General features: G+C 35.4%; 2 protein-coding genes across 3 annotated transcripts; one reads left to right on the top strand and one right to left on the bottom strand.

The window, feature by feature from the left end:
* Positions 1–1,551: 1,551 nt before the first annotated feature.
* On the top strand, positions 1,552–7,944 carry LOC140008319 (uncharacterized). Its single transcript, XM_072052250.1, has 12 exons — positions 1,552–1,839; positions 1,944–2,071; positions 2,176–2,238; positions 3,134–3,255; positions 3,569–3,684; positions 3,778–4,585; positions 5,145–5,876; positions 6,298–6,519; positions 6,644–6,739; positions 6,817–7,011; positions 7,191–7,304; positions 7,427–7,944. Exons 1-12 carry the CDS (start codon positions 1,733–1,735, stop codon positions 7,685–7,687), a joined length of 2,964 nt encoding a protein of 987 aa, XP_071908351.1. The 5' UTR covers positions 1,552–1,732; the 3' UTR covers positions 7,688–7,944.
* A 1,086-nt stretch (positions 7,945–9,030) lies between these two features.
* On the bottom strand, positions 9,031–16,183 carry LOC113697476 (aspartic proteinase 36). Of its 2 annotated transcripts, XR_003449883.2 has the most exons (11): positions 15,537–16,183; positions 14,785–14,914; positions 14,429–14,679; positions 13,699–13,926; positions 12,519–12,681; positions 11,853–11,926; positions 11,663–11,759; positions 11,438–11,501; positions 10,306–10,377; positions 9,904–10,198; positions 9,031–9,385 (listed from the first exon to the last, which is right to left on the bottom strand). XR_003449883.2 is itself a non-coding variant. In XM_027217115.2 (10 exons), the coding sequence occupies exons 1-10, from the start codon at positions 15,785–15,787 to the stop codon at positions 10,029–10,031; spliced, it is 1,500 nt and encodes a 499-aa protein (XP_027072916.1). In that variant the 5' UTR covers positions 15,788–16,183; the 3' UTR covers positions 9,424–10,028. The 2 variants fall into 2 exon arrangements, 1 of the variants encoding a protein (XP_027072916.1); XM_027217115.2 differs by lacking the exon at positions 9,031–9,385 and having other exon boundaries at positions 9,424–10,198.
* Positions 16,184–19,017: the final 2,834 nt, after the last annotated feature.

Below are 19,017 nucleotides of genomic sequence, written 5' to 3'. Positions count from 1 at the left end.
TGATTATTTTATGCACCTTTGAAGTAAATTAAAAAGGCTCATGTCACTTGAAAGAGGGATAATTTTTTTATACATTGTTAGTGTAAATGTTTTTATACTAGCATGTTTAAATCATACGACACGTAACATAAATTCATACGACATGTAACATAAATTCAAATTTAAAATTCTAAACATGTACATGTGACATATATCCAAAATTATTTGTATAAAAAATCATTGCATGGTCAGCGCATAAAAAGTTTATTTTTTGAAGAAATCAAGTTACAAGTTTTGCTAAACTGTAAAATTATAGGGTGGAATTTGTATATGGTTTCAAATTTCAACTGTAATTTTTACACGTGCAGCATAAATCTACAACAGCTAAAGCGGCATATATCTGCAACATCCGATGTATATATATATATATATATATATATATATATATATATATTCTACGTTAACACTATTTAAAAACTTGATCCATGTTAATATTTGATGTTGGGGGTCGCACGGTGTAAAGCATAAAACGTAAACTTACAACTAGAATCACCGATCGCATCAGGAAAAACTAGCTAAGAACAGATTATAAACTTAATCCCGTTAAATCCGATACAGGGTACTAATAACAGATCTTAATTTACCAGGACAAAAAATATGGGGAAAAGTAAATAATAATAATAATAATAATAAGAAAACAAGAAAGGAAGGATTAATTACATTTACCTCCCCTGAGGTTTGACCATATTACCAATCAATCCCTGTAATTTGTCCAAATAACAGTTTCACCCTTTGAATGATCAAACATTTAACAAAAACCCCCTTAATGCGGAAAATGCCCTTATTGAGGCCATGTTGCATTAAAAAAAGAACATATTTTTATTTTATTAACCCTGAAGCAATCCAAAAAAATAGAAAAAAGTTTTTACTTATTATTTATAAAAACCATATCTTTACTTCCATAAATAGTTTTGAATCAATAATTATTTTAAATCTTAAAAATGAATATTAAAAATTAGATAAATTGAAAGAAAAATAAAAAAAGAAATTATTTTAATTCCTGGAGTATGGTTCAAATTGAGGAAAACATGCCTTGTGCTCTCCGCAACATGCCTTGAACAAATTCGAACCATACTCCAGGAATTAAAATAATTGTTTTTTTTTATTTTTCTTTCAATTTATCTAATTTTTAATATTCATTTTTAAGATTTAAAATAATTATTGATTCAAAACTATTTATGGAAGCAAAGATATGGTTTTTATAAAATAATAAGCAAAAAACTTTTTTTTATTTTTTTGGATTGCTTCAGGGTTAATAAAATAAAAATATGTTCTTTTTTTAATGTAATATGGCTTCAATAAGGGCATTTTCGGCATTAAGGGGGTTTTTGTTAAATGTTTGATCATTCAAAGGGTGACACCGTTATTTGGACAAATTACAGGGATTGCTTGGTAATATGGTCAAACCTCAGGGGAGGTAAATGTAATTAACCCAGAAAGGAACAAGGAACAAGGAACTCGGGAATCGCAGCCGGCCGGCTACATAGCGATTATTGACTCACCTTAGACGGTGTCGTTTTGGATACAGTATGTAGAGCACCCACAGCCCTGCTCCTGGGCACCTCAATGGGTCTAAAAAATCTTAATTAACTCCTCGCGAGGCAGAGTTTCCTTTTGTAAACTTCGCCTTCTTAGATCTGTTGATCTTTGTCCGTCGCTCTCTAAAACGTTCAGCGGCTAAGGACTAATCGCCATGGCCATGGCGATTAGGATTAGGGTTTTGCTTCTCTTCCTTTTTTTCTTATCGCTCTCTCACCCCACTTTCTCCCTCTATCAAGACCAAGTGGGTCTCATGGACTGGTATGCCTTGCTATCTTCTTCCGTGCTACTGGGTTTTCGAATGCTTTATGTTTTGATATTGAGGTAAAAAGTAGCTTGGGTAACCAGTTGATTATTGATGTTAGGCATCAGCAGTACATAGGCAAGGTGAAGCACGCAGTTTTCCACACTCAAAAGGCCGGGCGGAAGCGCGTGGTGGTCTCCACAGAGGAGAACGTCATCGCTTCGCTCGATCTTCGCCGCGGAGAGATTTGTCAGTACTTTGCATTTTTGTTTAAAATTGAATCAATGATTTAGTGGGGATTCGTTTTGCACAGAATGTTGATTGTCCACTGATTCTGAATTTCCATGTTGCAGTTTGGAGGCATGTTTTGGGTTCTAATGACACCGTCAATGAACTTGATATCGCCCTTGGAAAATGTAATATTTATATTTCCTATTGCTTTTAGTTTTTTGGTTCTGAGTTTTGGATTGTCTCTCAATTCCTTAAGCTCACAGAACAATAAGTTTTGCATTCCTAGAAGGCATCTTCAGCAGATGGTTACACGGATAGTCAATTTATTTAAGTAGGCGAGATATTCCTCCTGTTCTTTTAATTAAGGATCACACAGAATCTTTTGTGAACAGTTAGTGAATAAGATATGTACCCTGTAATCCTAGTGCCAATGGTCTGGATGTCAGAGCCTGTGAACCTGCTAGGTTTTGCTTCCTGATTACGCAGATTATTGTACCTTTAACCGTATAAGTTTCTCTCTTGCTTTGGAGCTTTCATATTATGACACTTACCTGGAGCAGTTTTCATGGTCAATTTTATACTGCGTCCACTACTTCTCAACTTAGGATGTTTTCTGATCTTAGCAAGCACATTCTGAGATCTGAGGTTTTATCTTTCTTATATCAATCAGAGTAGGTTTTTCTGAGTTGGAACTGTGAAGGAACTACATGTTAGAGTTGGGAGTATGAAGGAACAATGATAATTATTGTCCACATAAAGAGAACTCTTATCCCAACGATCCTTCACTTGCAGTACTGAGTGTATGACCCCCTCATCCCCAAACTTTAAAAGGATAATCTGACAAATTGGAAGTTTTTGAATGTCTATCTTAATATTGGCCTAGTGTGAGAGACATGAAAATAAAAATGTTTAATGAAATGAAAGCAAAAATAGTTGTAAATATTTTCTAGATTCTTATTAGTCAATGCAGATAAGAAAAGGAGGTAATCCTTTTATTAATCATTATTCCCACAAGTTTTCTGGGATCTATTTGGCCTGCACTCTAATCTCATGGAGGATTATTTCCATATTCCTTTTCAGATGTTATTACTCTGTCATCTGGTGGAAAATATTTAAGAGCTTGGAACCTGCCTGATGGGCAGATGATATGGGAATCATTTCTTCCGGGCTCAACAGCTTCAAGGTCTATATTATCCATTCCAGTGAGTCATTGACTTTGTCTGTTTAATTTCTTCTCACAAACAATGTCTTAATCTAAGCTTTCATACACCACTTCTTTGATGTTTCTAGAAATTTTTGCCTTGTGTGACCTTGGATGATCTTTGATGTTTCATACTTTAGTCTATGTATCAATTAGAAAACAGTGGAACACTCTTACTGTAACTCAAACATTGAATGGGTTGGCTCTAGTTTGCTTCACCATTCTTAGTGGTTTTGAGCCCCTTAATGATCTCGAACAAATGCTATCTATGAATTATTGTTTGAGGATGATGTTTAGGACTTGCTGTTGTACAGACAAATTTAAAAGTTGGCAAGGATGATCTGATCCTGGCTTATGGTAGTGGGAGTCTTTACGCTGTTTCAAGCATTGATGGGGAAGTGCTTTGGACGAAAGATTTAGCATCTGAAGGGTTTGACTACTGTTCCAGTTAAACAAGTCATTTTTTTTAATACTTTTATGGCTGTGCTCTGACATTAGCTATTTGACATTTGCTTGATTGCAGCATTGATGTTCAGCAGTTGATTCATCGTCATGGAAGTAATATCATTTATGCTTTAGGATTTATTGGTTCTTCTCATTTTGCCACTTTTGAAATCAATGCAAAGAATGGGGAGTTGCTGAAGCATGATAAAGTTCGATTCACTGGTGGGTTCTGTGGGGACATTTCATTCCTCAAAAGTGACACTGCTGTGGCACTTGATTCCACTCGATCCTCATTGGTATCAGTTCGCTTCCGGGATGGTGAAATTAGTATTGAACAAGTGCATATTTCAGATCTCCTGTTGGATTCATCAGGAGTTGCTGCAATTTTGCCTTATAAGCTTATTGAAATGGTTGCAGTAAAAGTAAAAGAGTTTATTATATTTGTAAAACTAACAAATGAAGGCAAGTTTGTGGTTGTGGGCCAAATTGATCATACTGCAATTATTAGTGATTCTCTCTCAATCCTTGAAGATCAACAAGCCATTGCCCTGATTCAACATGGAGACAATAAGATTCAGCTTACTGTGAAACTCGTTAGTGACTGGAGCAACCATCTGATAAAAGAAACTAGTTATATGGATTGTCAGAGAGGGCTCGCACAGCGGATTTTCCTCAACAATTATGTGCGAACAGACAGGTCATCAGGATTTAGGGCCTTGATTGTCATGGAAGACCATTCCCTTTTGTTAGTACAGCAAGGGGAAATTGTCTGGAGCAGGGAAGATGGGCTGGCTTCAATTGTTGAAGTCACAACATCAGAACTACCACTAGAGAAGGATAGTGTATCTGTTGCAACAGTGGAGCACAGCCTTTTGGAATGGCTTAAGGTATGAGGTTCCAGAATTATTTTGAAGCTGTCATAAATGCATTTTACTAGGTTTCAAGATGTTTTCTTAGTAAAGACTAACACTAATTCATGTTACAATCAGGAGGGGGGGAGGAGGGAAGAAAACCAAAAATGAAAACAAATTGGTGGGTTTATGTACCTCTTTTATAGTACCTTCTTTGTCTCCAAATTAGGGTGAATGCATTTGTGGCAATATAGTCAAAACATGACCTCCTCAAAATTGCATTTGATATTGGTTTCTCACTTAGAGTTCTTCTGGCATGCAGCCAATCCCTTCACAGTTATTCAGAGTTCTGTTGTGTGATGGATTTTGCTAACATGCTTAGGACTAGATAACAAATAATTATAGTGGTTTAGTGCCTTGTCCTTCCACAACCAGCACTTCATAAATTTATTCCCTCTTTTTAGTGATATATCTGAGCTTCTACAGATGAGAAACTTGAGCCTCTTCTGTGTTATTCTTGCATGTGATCTCCTTTGACTTGCTAGCTCTTATATGTTCCTCTATTCTGCTTAATATTTTGTTTTCCTGCTTGAAGGGGCATGTACTGAAGCTTAAAGGAACCCTTATGCTTGCAAACCCTGATGATATTGCAGCCATACAAAAACTGAGGGTACAAAGTTCCGAGAAGAGCAAGATGACTCGAGATCACAATGGGTTTCGAAAACTGATCATTGTACTTACTCGAGCAGGGAAACTTTTTGCTTTGCACACAGGAGATGGGCAAATTGTGTGGTCTGTCTTGTTGAATTCTCTGCGCAAGTCACAAACATGTGAAGCTCCTAATGTTCTTACATTACACCAATGGCAAGTCCCTCATCATCATGCACTGGATGAGAACCCATCAATACTTGTGCTTGGTAGATGTGGACCTAATCTTGATTCCCCTGGTGTGTACTCCATTGTTGATGCATACACAGGAAAGGAGCTTAATTCTGTTGGACCTTTTCATTCGATCGTGCAAATTATTCCTCTGCCACATACTGATTCCAGAGAGCAGCGTTTGCATCTATTGATAGATAAGGATTGGCATGCCCACTTATATCCCAGAAGTCCTGAGGCTCTTGCCATTTTTCAACGCGAGGTTGGAAACATTTATTGGTATTCAGTGGAAGCTGATAATGGTATCTTAAGGGGACATGCAGCAAAGGAGAATTGCATTTTACAGCTGCCTGATGAATATTGTTTCGGCACGAGGAATCTGTGGTCAATTGTTTTCCCTTCAGAATCAGAAAGGATCATTGCAACTGCAACCAGGAAGTTGAATGAGGTACTTTATATCTTTCACTTTAGTACTGAGTTGTCAGAGTATTGAAGTACAATCACACCCATACAAGTGCTACTCTTTCTGTTGAATATGTTTAGTTTATGGGCCAAAAAATTTAAAAGGAAGAGTGGTATTTGGTAAGTTGGACCTTGACTATGATTTGTCCTGTGTTTTTGCTTTTAGATGCACTTTGAATTACTATCTTTTCCATTATGCAGATTGTTTAGTGATGATCTTAAAGAAGTGTTCATTTTCATGCGAAATTATGTCTCGCTCTAAGCATATTGGTTGTTGGTTTGCTCTTTCAGACCTATGAATTTGAGCACATAAGTCCTGTACAAGCTTTGTTGGGGCTTATTTACATTTTGTACTGTCATGTATAGATTATAATCTTCTCTGTTATTATATGTCTCTTAATCTTCAGGCAGTTCACACTCAAGCAAAAGTAGTAGCGGATCAGGATGTGATGTATAAATATATATCTAAGAATCTGCTCTTCATTGCAACTGTTGCTCCACAAGCAGCTGGAGATATTGGATCTGTCACCCCTGATGAATCTTGGCTGGTTGTTTATCTTGTTGACACCATAACTGGACGTATTCTGCATCGCATGACCCATTATGGTTCACAGGGTCCTGTCCATGCAGTAAGTCTGCTTGCCTTTCAATAATATAAAGGGGAAGAAAGTGTTGATGTCAGATTGTCCACTGAGAGTTTTCCATCTCATGCTTTTCATGACATATATTCTAACTCATATTTTCTCTCTGAAGGTCGTTAGTGAGAATTGGGTTGTTTACCACTACTTTAACCTTAGAGCTCACAGATATGAGATGTCTGTGATCGAAATTTATGATCAGTCTCGGGCGGTATATTCTACAACATGATCCTTCTATGTTCCATTTATTCTTAACTATGCTATATCTAAGTTTCTAATGAAATGCAGGACAACAAGGATGTCTTGAAGTTGGTTCTTGGGAAACATAATTTGACCTCAGCTATTTCAGCTTACACTCGTACAGAAGTCGTGACTAAACAGCAATCTTACTTTTTTTCCCACTCTCTGAAAGCAATATCCACAACATCCACAGCTAAAGGCATAACTTCCAAACAACTACTTATTGGCACTGTTGGTGATCAGGTAAGCTGTTACAGTTCATATGCTTGATTGGTTCGTCCCTCATTTCTCCACTTCTACCCTTTTTCATGCTTTCTTCATAGTAGGCACTGTCCTAAGGATATAATTTTTTTTTTTTGGTGGTTCAGTTTTATACGTTTCGTTGTTTGCTCATTGCAGTTTTTTGTCTTGACACTTTATAGGTTTTGGCACTTGATAAACGTTTCTTGGATCCTCGGCGAACACTTAACCCCACACAAGCTGAGAAAGAGGAAGGAATTATACCGCTTACCGATTCATTACCAATCATTCCACAGGTATAATATCATTGTCCATATCATATTGTTGCTATGTAACATCATGAAGATCTCATTACTCAATTCATCAGTCGGAACGTATTTGTTTCCTGACTAAATGCCGACTTTTTTGTTGGTTGCAGTCTTACGTGACGCATGCCCTTAAGGTGGAAGGCCTTAGAGGCATAGTAACTGTCCCTGCGAAGTTAGAGTCAACTACTCTCGTCTTTGCCCATGGGGTGGATCTCTTTTTTACCAGGCTTGCACCTTCGAAGACCTATGATTCTCTTACTGAAGACTTCAGTTACGCTCTCCTGCTCATTACAATTGTTGCACTTGTGGTGGCTATATTCGTGACTTGGATTTTGTCAGAAAGGAAGGAGCTGCAGGAGAAGTGGAGATGAAAGCTCTAATCTTATTTTTTGCAGTTACACTAGTTTTTCCTTTTAGATTCTTATTGGGTCTTTCTTTTTTGTTCTTTATTTTGAAAGTCCTTAGGATTGCAAATCATCTGTAATTTAGTTGATTTTGTACCATGGGTTTCCTGTTCTTTGTTTGTTGTCATGGAAGCGGAGCTTCAGTTCTTTGTTGTACATTCAGAACGGCATAGAAATGATATAGGAAATATGTGACAATCAGCATTTCCGTTGGATGCTCAAAACCGTTTTACACCGGAGTGTCTAGCAGGTCACATGGTGTATTGTTTCACCTGTCAATTTGTCGAGAATTTGGGATCCTGGAATGTATGCCTTGAACGGTAATAGGTAAATTTTTGAGAAGCAACGATGGTAATAGATTTTTTCCCCAAGCTACAATGATAATAGGTACGCAACATGATTTACAAAGGATTTTTTACTATGATTATGTTTTCGTAAATAATACTAGTGGCTTTTGAATTTAATAGGCAGTTGAATTAAGCTAACGCTCAAATTCCATTAATAGGTCAGAGATCCACTCAGTAATGAAGTTGTATATTCGAAGCCAAGGACGGGCAAAAAGCACAATACTACTTGGGCGTTTAAGCTTGTGAGTCCTGTAGCAAACTTAAACTGGGGCGGAACTTGAAGTTCCTCCCCTTTTTCCTTCTCCTTGAAAGGTTTGGAATATTCTTTGAATTTAAACAAAAAAAAAAAGTAACACAATCTATTGTTGGAAACTTTAGAAGAAGAAAGAAATAAAGAAAGAAGCAGAGACGGTGAATTAGTGCTGGTAATTGAGTCAAGTATTTGGCGGCCGCGCTCGACTCGAGTTTAACTCGAACCAAACTTGAATGAGCTTTAAAATGTGTTCAAACTCGACTCACCAAATAAAACATGTGACTCGATTTCAAACTTGAACTCGATTCGTTTATCACAAACGAGCTCGAGCTCGTGCAAATTGACCACAATAAAAACTTATAATTTTCAATTTTTATACTTTTGAATTTTAAAATGACATATATACCCATGTTTATCAAACCTAATCAAACTACTCGGATAACAAATGAATCGAGTCTACGCGACTTGTTAATTAAACGAGTATATCTGGAACTCGAACTTGACTCGTTTACGACTTGTTAATTAAACGAGCATATCTCGAGCTCGAGCTCAACTCGTTTACCACAATTAACGAGCCTAGTTCGAGCCTTATCGAGTCGAGCTCAATCGTTCCATTTAATAGCTCTAAGGACTATCACAAGCAGTGAGAAGGAATGAGAATACTTAGAAAACCGCCAGTGAATCCACGGGCATCAAATTCCAATATAGCATTAGTCCATATTTTCTTGACTTAATATTCATTAGTGCCAAAGTCGAGTAAGCAGAAAATGCAATCTCAAACCAATTTACACAAATCATTACAACTCTCCTCAGAAATTCTAAAATTCATAATGCAATCCAGAACCCAATGTAATACTAGTAAATTGAGCACTTCAGAGATATTATACCGTGAAATATATTGTAAACCATATTGATCACCAATTTAACTTTCACCCGTCCTAATGCATAATAACTTTTCAAAGGCTGAACTTTGCACTTGTGCAGGGAAGAACTTGATCAAATCGAGCTCGTTGGAGAAGTCAACCTTTACGTCCAAAATTTTCGGTTTGCATGACATTGGGAATTCTAGCAGTGAATATTGCAAAATGGAAAGCAACTTGGAATGAGAAGATGTCCCGGTCAATCCAGTAAACGAAGAAAGAGATCATTACAAACACGAACGCGTATTACAAGAACTCTAGGCCCCAAAATTTCACCTTATTTGTACAATTCTCACCATGGTGGAAGAAGAATGAACTAGTCTCTCTATCCCCCATAAACCATAAATCGATTCTATAGCTGTAAAATATGACCAAAATTTACATGTTACAATTTTCAAGATAGTGAGGGGGAGAATTCGGTTGGATGGTATGGTGGAAAGGATTATGAGTAAGAGATCCTGAATTCAAAACTTCCCACTTACTTAAAAAAGGATGGTATGGTGGAAAGGATTATGAGTAAGAGATCCTGAATTCAAAACTTCCCACTTACTTAAAAAAAAGACGGTGACTGAAGAATGAGCTGCATGTTTTGTTAGAGCCAAGAGACCAGCGGCCTATCATGGCCTATCCTACTAGTAACAAGCACATACAAAGAAAACTAACCTCAGGGGAGACAACTATGCTCATGAATTGAAGGCTCTAAGCCTCTAACACCTGCCCGCCAATTGCTATAAACTGGCACAGCTTATCTTCAATCAAGAATGAGGATTCTGAGGCTGAAACTTATATTACAAAAATTGGGAGCCAACCAACACTAGTATTTGCAGAAGCAAAGCAATGGTGCTCGTGCATAGAAGATCGCAGAACACACTGCTTGTTGAACTGCTTACCCTCAGCTGTCCAGCATTGACAAATTCATCCTTACCAGAAGTAATAGAGACATTCACAGACAATGAACCTGATACACGACACCCAACATGATACAGATCATCCACATTAGAAAGGCAGCGCTAGGTTCCTATCATATGACAAAAGGAATATTTGGAATGAACTGTCAGTACTTACAATCATAGTCTGCCCATCCAATCCTCTGATGAGCTAAATCATAAACAAAAATCCTGTCTTTTAGAACGAGATCTGTTAAAAACAAAATACCAACAACTTTTGTTAGGCTGAATGACCAGCTTAGATGTGCAAAATATTGTAACCAGCAACACTAAGCAATGTACTGAAAATTGGTGGCTCTGGGACCGACATAACCCCAAAAAGGTTAAAATTTTGCAGCCATGATGTTGACTAACATGCATCCACAAATTTTAGCAAGAAGTTTTAGTTTTCCCAAAGCCAAAGACAGTCCATTATTGTTCACCCTAGCAGGAAACATCTACCTAGACAAGCTCTATCTGGAGACAGGCAGGACTAATTACTTTCTGCTACTCTCTGTAAACACGGTGAGACAGATTTAAAATTTAGTAACGAACCAAAAAAAGCATTAAAGTACTAGGACACACGAAAAGAACATAAATGCAGAAAATGTAGTCTAACAGAGGGAATTGCTTCCGCTATTTCTTATGAACACAGAAAGAAAGCAAATCTGTAGATTACGCTTGAAAAAAGGACTCTCAAGTAGACATTCTATCTTTTGACAGCAAAGGACAAATGACATCCAAAAGCCATCACAATCCAGACTAACAATCAAACAAGTAGAAGAGTTCGATGATCTTCTGATCAAGTAAATGCACCTATCTTGATCAGCACATCTACTCATTTTAATCTACTTAATGAAAGAAGTCATATCAGACACATTGCTGCACGGGAAATTTTGGGTACTATTAAACCTTTTTTTCTTGGTTCAATATACTTAATTATCAAGTTAGCAGAAGTGCATTTATCCTCATATTCAGAAATCTTGATTCTCAATTCACAACATCTACAGAGCTGACACGGATGTGATGTTGATTCAATTCCAAGCACCAAAATTTGTTGGTAATTTGAGTATGTAGGGTGATCTTGATCCATGTCAGCAAGTCTGACAGATTAAACTAAAATGCACCAAATGCAAAAGCTGACATGCAGAATGTAAAGTGCAGGTGAACAGAATGCTTCATTTCCTAGTGCATATCTGAGCTATTTATCTCATGCCAAACGGCAGACAAGAATTAACAGCAATGAAGTTTTTTTTCAGAAAAAACCTAACCTCCTAAAATTGACACGCTTTTTTCTACCCTTGAGAAGCCAATGCACCACATTGCAGCACCGTCCTGCAAAATGAGTTACTACATTCACTTTAGGATTGCAGAATTCACTCAATTGTAGCACAGCCAGCATCATTTACACCACAAATTTGATAACGTGAAATAGCAACACTTTAGAAAGTTCTAAAGGTATAAGAAAGCTTAGTCAACAGAATCTCCATACTCACCACAAACCCCAAATGAACAAGGTAGTCTGCTGGCCTCAAAACCATGGAGGCACCACCAGCAAAGTTAAAAGAAACTGGAGGAAATATCTCAGTAATGCTGTTTAGGAAACCAAGAAGAATTCATTTTTAAATTTCAGAAACGAGTCTGAGAACCTCTGAGATAAATTTTAATATGATGCATGAGATTTACCCTGCTAAAACTAAATAACACTGACTTTCACTTGAAAGAACTGGTCTAGCAGTTTGGGAAACAGCAGCTGTTATCTGCAGAGAAAATGAACAAATCATTCCAAGTAAAAATGCTGAAAGGTCAGATACTCTAGGGCATGTCTATATACCTACAAGTTCAATACAAGCTCATCTATAGCAAATGAAGTTTTGAGAACAACTACATCCTCAGAGTATGCAAATAAATTCACGATGATGCTTCATGCAATGACAAATATGTCAAGATTTGAAAAAAGGGAAGAAAATTGTAGACGAACTAGTGTTCAGCATTACATGATTATAAGTTATGGAACTGCTGACTTGGGCAAACACACTGCCTGGGTGTTGCACATACCATCGAAGTAGCAGAAACAATGATAATTTCCATTATGAAACAGATGTCCTAAATTCATATACACTTGACAACGAGGCAGCTTACAAAGCCCCCAGAATTTAAAAATGTATCACTTGGTGTGTACTCCTCCTTCAACAAGGAACATTTTAATAGTTTCGCAGAAGACATAGAAAACTGTAGCCTTATCTTCCAGGAAAAGGGAGCCTAGATATCTATGGTTACTTTGAAATTTTCATGTGAACTGCTTTCTTCATAACTTTCAAAGCAAACGTAAAATGAAGGCAAATCACTTACAGCACTGACAAAAGGATCATAAGCTTCTCCAATTAGGTAAGCCAAAGTGGTTCCAGAATCAACAATGGTTCCTCGGTTCTCTGATGTTGCAAAGACTGCTGAATCTATAGGCAACACTTGCCCATTGACAGCAATACTCTGAAGATACAAATTATAGTGAGACCTGAAAAATTAACAATTGAAAGTTATCATATGGAGAGAATGTCTAATAAGTTCTAGGTCTTAAAGACTACAGGGCAACTAAGCACAAGAAAGGAGCAATAAAAAAATAGGACAATTACATGTTTAAACCAAATATTTGTTCACCAAGATCCATTTAGAAACCAGTAGCATGAAGCCAACAACAATACCCTGCTCAATGATGAAGCCAAAGTAAAAGAGATGGGACAACAACATGCTCAAACCAATTAATGGTTCAAGATCAATATAGAAAATAAAAATACTTGTGCTGGTGAATAACAAAGCCAAAGTATATGATGACAGAGCACTATGCCTTCAACAATTTCATTCCATAATGAAATAAAATGTCTAGTTATCTCCTCTGTGCACCAAATTGACTGAAGAACAATTATGTTTCCTCTTGGAGTTATGTAACTTCCCGAGTACAAGAAAAAGAAATCCTAAGTAGCTGGCTTGTGGATTGATCCACAATGCTGCTGCATTACTCAATGGTACGCCAGCCAATTCTTAATGACATTATCAAGTCTAACAATGAAAACCAGTCCAGGGCAGAAACCATTGAATACTCTTCTATAAAACTATAATATGTGATTGGTTAACAAGCAAACAATTTGGTTGGTAAAGTGCCCAGTTTCCTATAATAATCTCAGGTTCATTCTTAATAGGTGATTTTCATGTACAGAGCTCTTCCTTGTGCATATATATATATATATATATATATATATATATATATATATATATATATATATATATATATATATATATATGCTTCAGTGAGAAAGAGCTAGGCATACATATAATCGGTGGGAACCCCAAAATGTAACATCTAACATTGTAATCAGATAATGTAAACAAGAGATTTTCATCTGAACCAAAATGAAACATAAAATCTGCTGTGATCATAGTGAGTTTACATAGTTGCTTGGGATCAAAAATTGTCAGCCTTAATTACAAGAAGTAGAAAAGAAAAGGATATCTGCACACAGTAAAAAATACGTACTGTGATGGAACAAGGGGAGTATAAACGATGCTGGGATCCAAAATCTCACCAAGAACAAGTATCCCACCACCATTGCCTTCACCTTTTAAGCAATGGGAAAATACTTTAGGAGTAATTCCACGTGATGATAGTTGTGCTATTACTGAAATCTCCTGCTGACCAAATCCGAAAATTCCATCAATTGCTCTATCAGATCTAGTCAAGCCTCCAGACAGAGTAGTACTGCACCTGTTAAATATGGATTCAAACATAAGCAATATATTCAAGCAAAAGATTTAAGAGACTCACAACTAGTTTAAGAAAGAAAGAGACAGTGTAAGACCAAAAGAAACACATGGCTGAACACAATATACTTGCAAAAGTAGAGAAGCTAGGCGAAAGAAGATAAAAGGGGCAATAAGGAACACCAATTACATCCAAAGCTTGACTATTTATACTTCCCCAACTATATAACGAGTCTCTATTTTGCTTCAGGGATCAAGAGTAAGGTTACTGTGACTTAAATTCCACGTACTGCATCGAATCATTTTCTTTTATCTTCTTTTATTGCTTTTAATGAATCATGCAAGCTCTAAATTACTAGAGAAAGAAAATTGCCAGGACATTATGCTTGTCAGATTCCAGTACAAATTATGATCTTCTGGCTATGAGGCATAATGCGTGCAGCAGTCACAAGAGTTAGTTTTAAGGAAACTTTAATGTTTATAATCATTATGTTGCCGAATTTTACCCAAACACAATAGGAGCTGAAGAGTTGGCAATGAATGAGGCTCCCAGAATTGTGTCAAAATAGAGCAGATCAGAGACATAATATCCAGCAGTGCCACTTCCATCCCCGTACTGAAAGGAGTAACCACACTGATTGCCCTGGGTGGAGCATTCAGCAGAAGAAGTTTGAACAATAGAAGCACAAATTGCATCGGAACAAGATATCAAAGAAGCGGTTGACGAGCCAGTAGCACTAAAAGAATTGAGCTGAACCTGCAACACACGAGACGTTATCAGTATAAGGTACAACTTGAGTCTTTTTTTCATACAACTCAAGCAATGAAGAAGGCAATAACAAGAATGAAAGAAAAATTTTACCCCAAGTCCACTCGATTGAGGGCAATCATTGCAGGAATCACATGAAACCCATAAAATATCACTGCCCGTATCAATTTGCACATTAAACTCCCTTGGTGGAGATCCCAATTTTACTCTAGTGAAATAAAGGCTACAAATGAAACAAAAGCATTAGAAATTGTTACGGAAACTTATAATCCACCTGGACTTCTTCCCTAACCATTGCCCCACCCGTTCTACTGGGTGCTATGGTGCAGGTGGTGAAAGCAATGGAATCAATAAATTCAACCGACGAAAAGAGAGAACAAGAAAATGACGGTAGCAGCTTAAGAGTCATAAAACCTTTTCTCTAGCCTAGTGCCAGTGCAAGTCTGTACAAATGCAAGTGATATACCACAGCATTTGTTTCAAACCATATAAACTTGCCAACCTAATCCGTAAATAAATAAGAAGGAAGACCGTAATTTTCCTCAAATTAATCAGTCCAGTGTCAGCCAAGAATTCAAGCTCAAAAGTCACAAACAGAGATATTTAACGCTCAACCATGCAATTTATCCTCTACTAAAAAAAAAGAGTAATCTTCGTATCTATTAAAGCAAAATTTAACATCGGAAAGCACGACATTTCATCCAAAATTTACCAGTTGCAAAACGTCTAGTTCAGCTCCACACAAAATTTTTTTAAAAGAAACCCAACCCCCCCCCCCCCTCCTCCCCCCCAACAAAAAAAAAAAAGAAAAGAAAGAAAAAAGAAATAAAGCTTTTCCAAGTTACCCGACGAGGTAAGGGTCGGAGGTGCCAAGGACCGGAAAATCAACTATGCCGCCAGCAAAGCTCTGCAAGATGCGAGCGTGCCTGGCTCTATCTCTAGCTTTGAGCTCCTCCAGGTCCACCTTCTGGTTTACCGGAAAAGCCCTCTCCAAAGTGAGCGCACTAGCTGGAAATCCTCCTCCGCCACCATTAACCACCATGAGCATGGCGGCCGACACCACAGCCAGAATCAGTAGTAAGTCTACGCCTGCCATCGCCGGCACTCCTAAACCTCCCCAATATCAGTTTATACTTGTCAGCAATCTTACAGCACTTTTCTGACGAAGATACTTATTAACTATTTATGAATGCAATTATTATGCTTTAAATTTGATGCAGCAATGTTCAGCGTTCACCAGCAGGAAAGGAAAGAGGGTGGACTACAAAGGTGCTGCCGAGCAGAGGAGACTGCCAAGCATGCTTTTTTCGTTCATGATTTTGTAGTTTGGGCTTTTACTGCCCCAACGAAACGCTAACTTAAGTAACGTGAACGCGTGCGTACTTGGAGGTAGTGATTAAGAAAGAGTTTACTACTATTACATGATGATTTTGATTAACAACAAGAAGTTTACGTGAAATTGCAATGGTGATGGGGACGGGGCTGCAACAATTTTAAATGGGAATTGTTGAAACAATTTTCATCCCAAATATATATATATATATATATATATATATATATATATGCTTGATGATGGGACAGGTGGAACAATTTTATAAAATCAATCGTGATATTATTATAGTTATTTGGATAGTAAATTATTTGAGATAATATTTCAAAAAAATATTATATGAGTATTTTTTTTTTGTGTAAGATAACAAAATAAATTAAAAATGTATTAATGATTCAAGTAAATAGATTTTGATAAATAATTCATTATCCAAACAATCTATTTGGTGAATCTGGAATGTATACAGACAAGTACTAACTACTACTCCCTCCCTTTTTTTATAACTGACGTTTAAGAAATTTGCTCTAGTGTACTTTTATCTGTCGTTTTATTATCCCCATACAGTATTAATTATTTTTTCACAATTTTACCCTTTTATATTTTTTTTCAATACAGGGTTCTTAATTACTACTCCTAACAATTATTGCTTCTCTCATTGTAACAACCCTAGTAAAACAACACCATTCAGTACTCTAGTGAGAGAAAATATGGGTAAATTGGACAATTAATAAGGGTACAAAAGAAAAATAATGTACAGATTTAAGCAATGAAAGCTTTTCTTAATTGGTGTGTAAAATCTTAAACGTCAGTTATAAAAAAAGGGATGGAGTATTATATGGTAAAGGAAAAAATATTTTCCACTAAATCTTAGCTGTAGTTTTGCAGTTATTACGATTACGAGTTCAAAAAAAAAATTTTTGAAATTTATTTAATATATAAGTAGAAGTTTAAAAATGGTGTTGGGTAATTTTTATGATATTTGGCTACATTTTTTTAAATACTGCCACAGTGGAAGTAAATTGACTAGCAGTCGTCGTCCTTTTTAATTTGGCATGAGGTGGAGTGGAGACTCGAGATTATTGGTGCGTAGTTTATACGCTTTGGCCTTCTTTCTCATCATCCCTGAGATTACCGTTGCAGACACGCAGATTGATACTATTTGATTGAAAACGAAATAATCAAACATGTTTGTTTGTTTGTTTGTTTGTTTTGTTCACGATTTATACCACGCTAACCGGAAGCGTGCACCATCCGATCTTAGCTGTAGATTAGTACCAGTATGCAAGTATTGGTAAACTTGGGCTTCAAGTTTAACTGACGTGGCAATGTTTATCATTAGTACAAGGGATAATTGCAGAAACCTCTCCTGAGATTACTGACATTTGCACTGACCTCCCCTCTAGGTTTAGAAATTGCATTCACCTCCCCTGAACAGTAACAATTTGTTGCAGAAACCTCCCTGACAGCTTTTGTAGAAGTGAGATAAGAAATTCCTTCCAATTTTGCCCTCTTATTGCTTGACAATTATTATTTGCTTGACAATTGCTTAACTAATTATCTAATTAGTTAATAGTTAAACTAATTAACTATTAACTAATTATTTGATTAATTATTAACTAATTAATTAACTAATTTATATTTATCTAATTAACTAATTAACTAAAGATATTGTCTGTCCAAAACTAACAAACTATTTGCATGTTAAACTAATTAACTAATTAACTGCTTAACTAATTAACTAATTAACAAACTATTTGCATGTTAAACTATATGCAGTATGCATTACCTATAAAGAGTCGATACTTTAAATAGGTAATGCGTACTGCATATAGTTTAACATGCAAATAGTTTGTTAATTAGTTAGTTAATTAATTAGTTAATTAATTTAACATGCAAATAGTTTGTTAGTTTCAGACAGACAATAGATTTAGTTAATTAGTTAATTAGATAAATAGAAATTAGTTAATTAGTTAATTAATTAATTAGATAATTAGTTAGGTAATTAGTTAAGCAGTTAATTAGTTAATTAGTTTAACATACAAATAGTTTGTTAGTTTCGGATAGACAACGGTTTTAGTTAATTAGATAATTAGTTGATTAGTTAATTTGATAAACAGAAATTAGTTAATTAGTTAATTAATTAACTAGATAATTAGTTAGTTAATTAGTTAAGTAGTTAATTATTTAATTAGTTTAACATGCAAATATTTTGTTAGTTTCGGACAGACAACAGCTTTTGTCAATTAGTTAAGCAGTTAATTAGTTAATTAGTTTAACATGCAAATAGTTTGTTAGTTTTGGATAGACAACAACATTAGTTAATTAGTTAATTAGATAATTAGTTAATTAGACAAATAAAATTAGTTAATTAATTAATTAGATAATTAGTTAGCTAATTAGTTAATTAGTTTAACATGCAAATAGTTTGTTAGTTTAGGATAGACAATAGCTTTAGTTAATTAGTTAAGCAATTAATTAGTTAATTAGTTTAACATGCAAATAGTTTGTTAGTTTCGGATAGACAACAACTTTAGTTAATTAGATAATTAGTTAATTAGATAAACAAAAATTAGTTAATTAGTTAATTAATTAATTAGATAATTAGGTAGTTAATTAGTTAAGCAGCTAATTAGTTAATTAGTTTAACATGCAAATAGTTTATTAGTTTTGGATAGACAACAACTTTAGTTAATTAGTTAATTAGATAATTAGTTAATTAGATAAATAGAGATTAGTTAATTAGATAAACAAAAATTAGTTAATTAATTAGATAATTAGTTAATTAGTTAATAGTTAATTAGATAATTAGTTAATAGTTAATTAGTTTAATTATGCAGAAATAGTTTGATTAGTTAATAACTATTAACAATTAGATAATTAGTTAATTAGTTAATAGTTAATTAGATAATTAGTTATTAATTAATTAGATTATTAGTTATTTAGTTAAACTATGCAGAAATAGTTAATTTAGTGTAATTTTTATTAACAAATGTTTT

The sequence above is a fragment of the Coffea arabica genome, chromosome 6c, assembly GCF_036785885.1.
Source record: "Coffea arabica cultivar ET-39 chromosome 6c, Coffea Arabica ET-39 HiFi, whole genome shotgun sequence".
Classification (NCBI taxonomy): Eukaryota; Viridiplantae; Streptophyta; class Magnoliopsida; order Gentianales; family Rubiaceae; genus Coffea; species Coffea arabica.
Note: the sequence above shows the minus strand (reverse complement) of the source record. Positions and strands in the feature narration are given on the sequence as shown.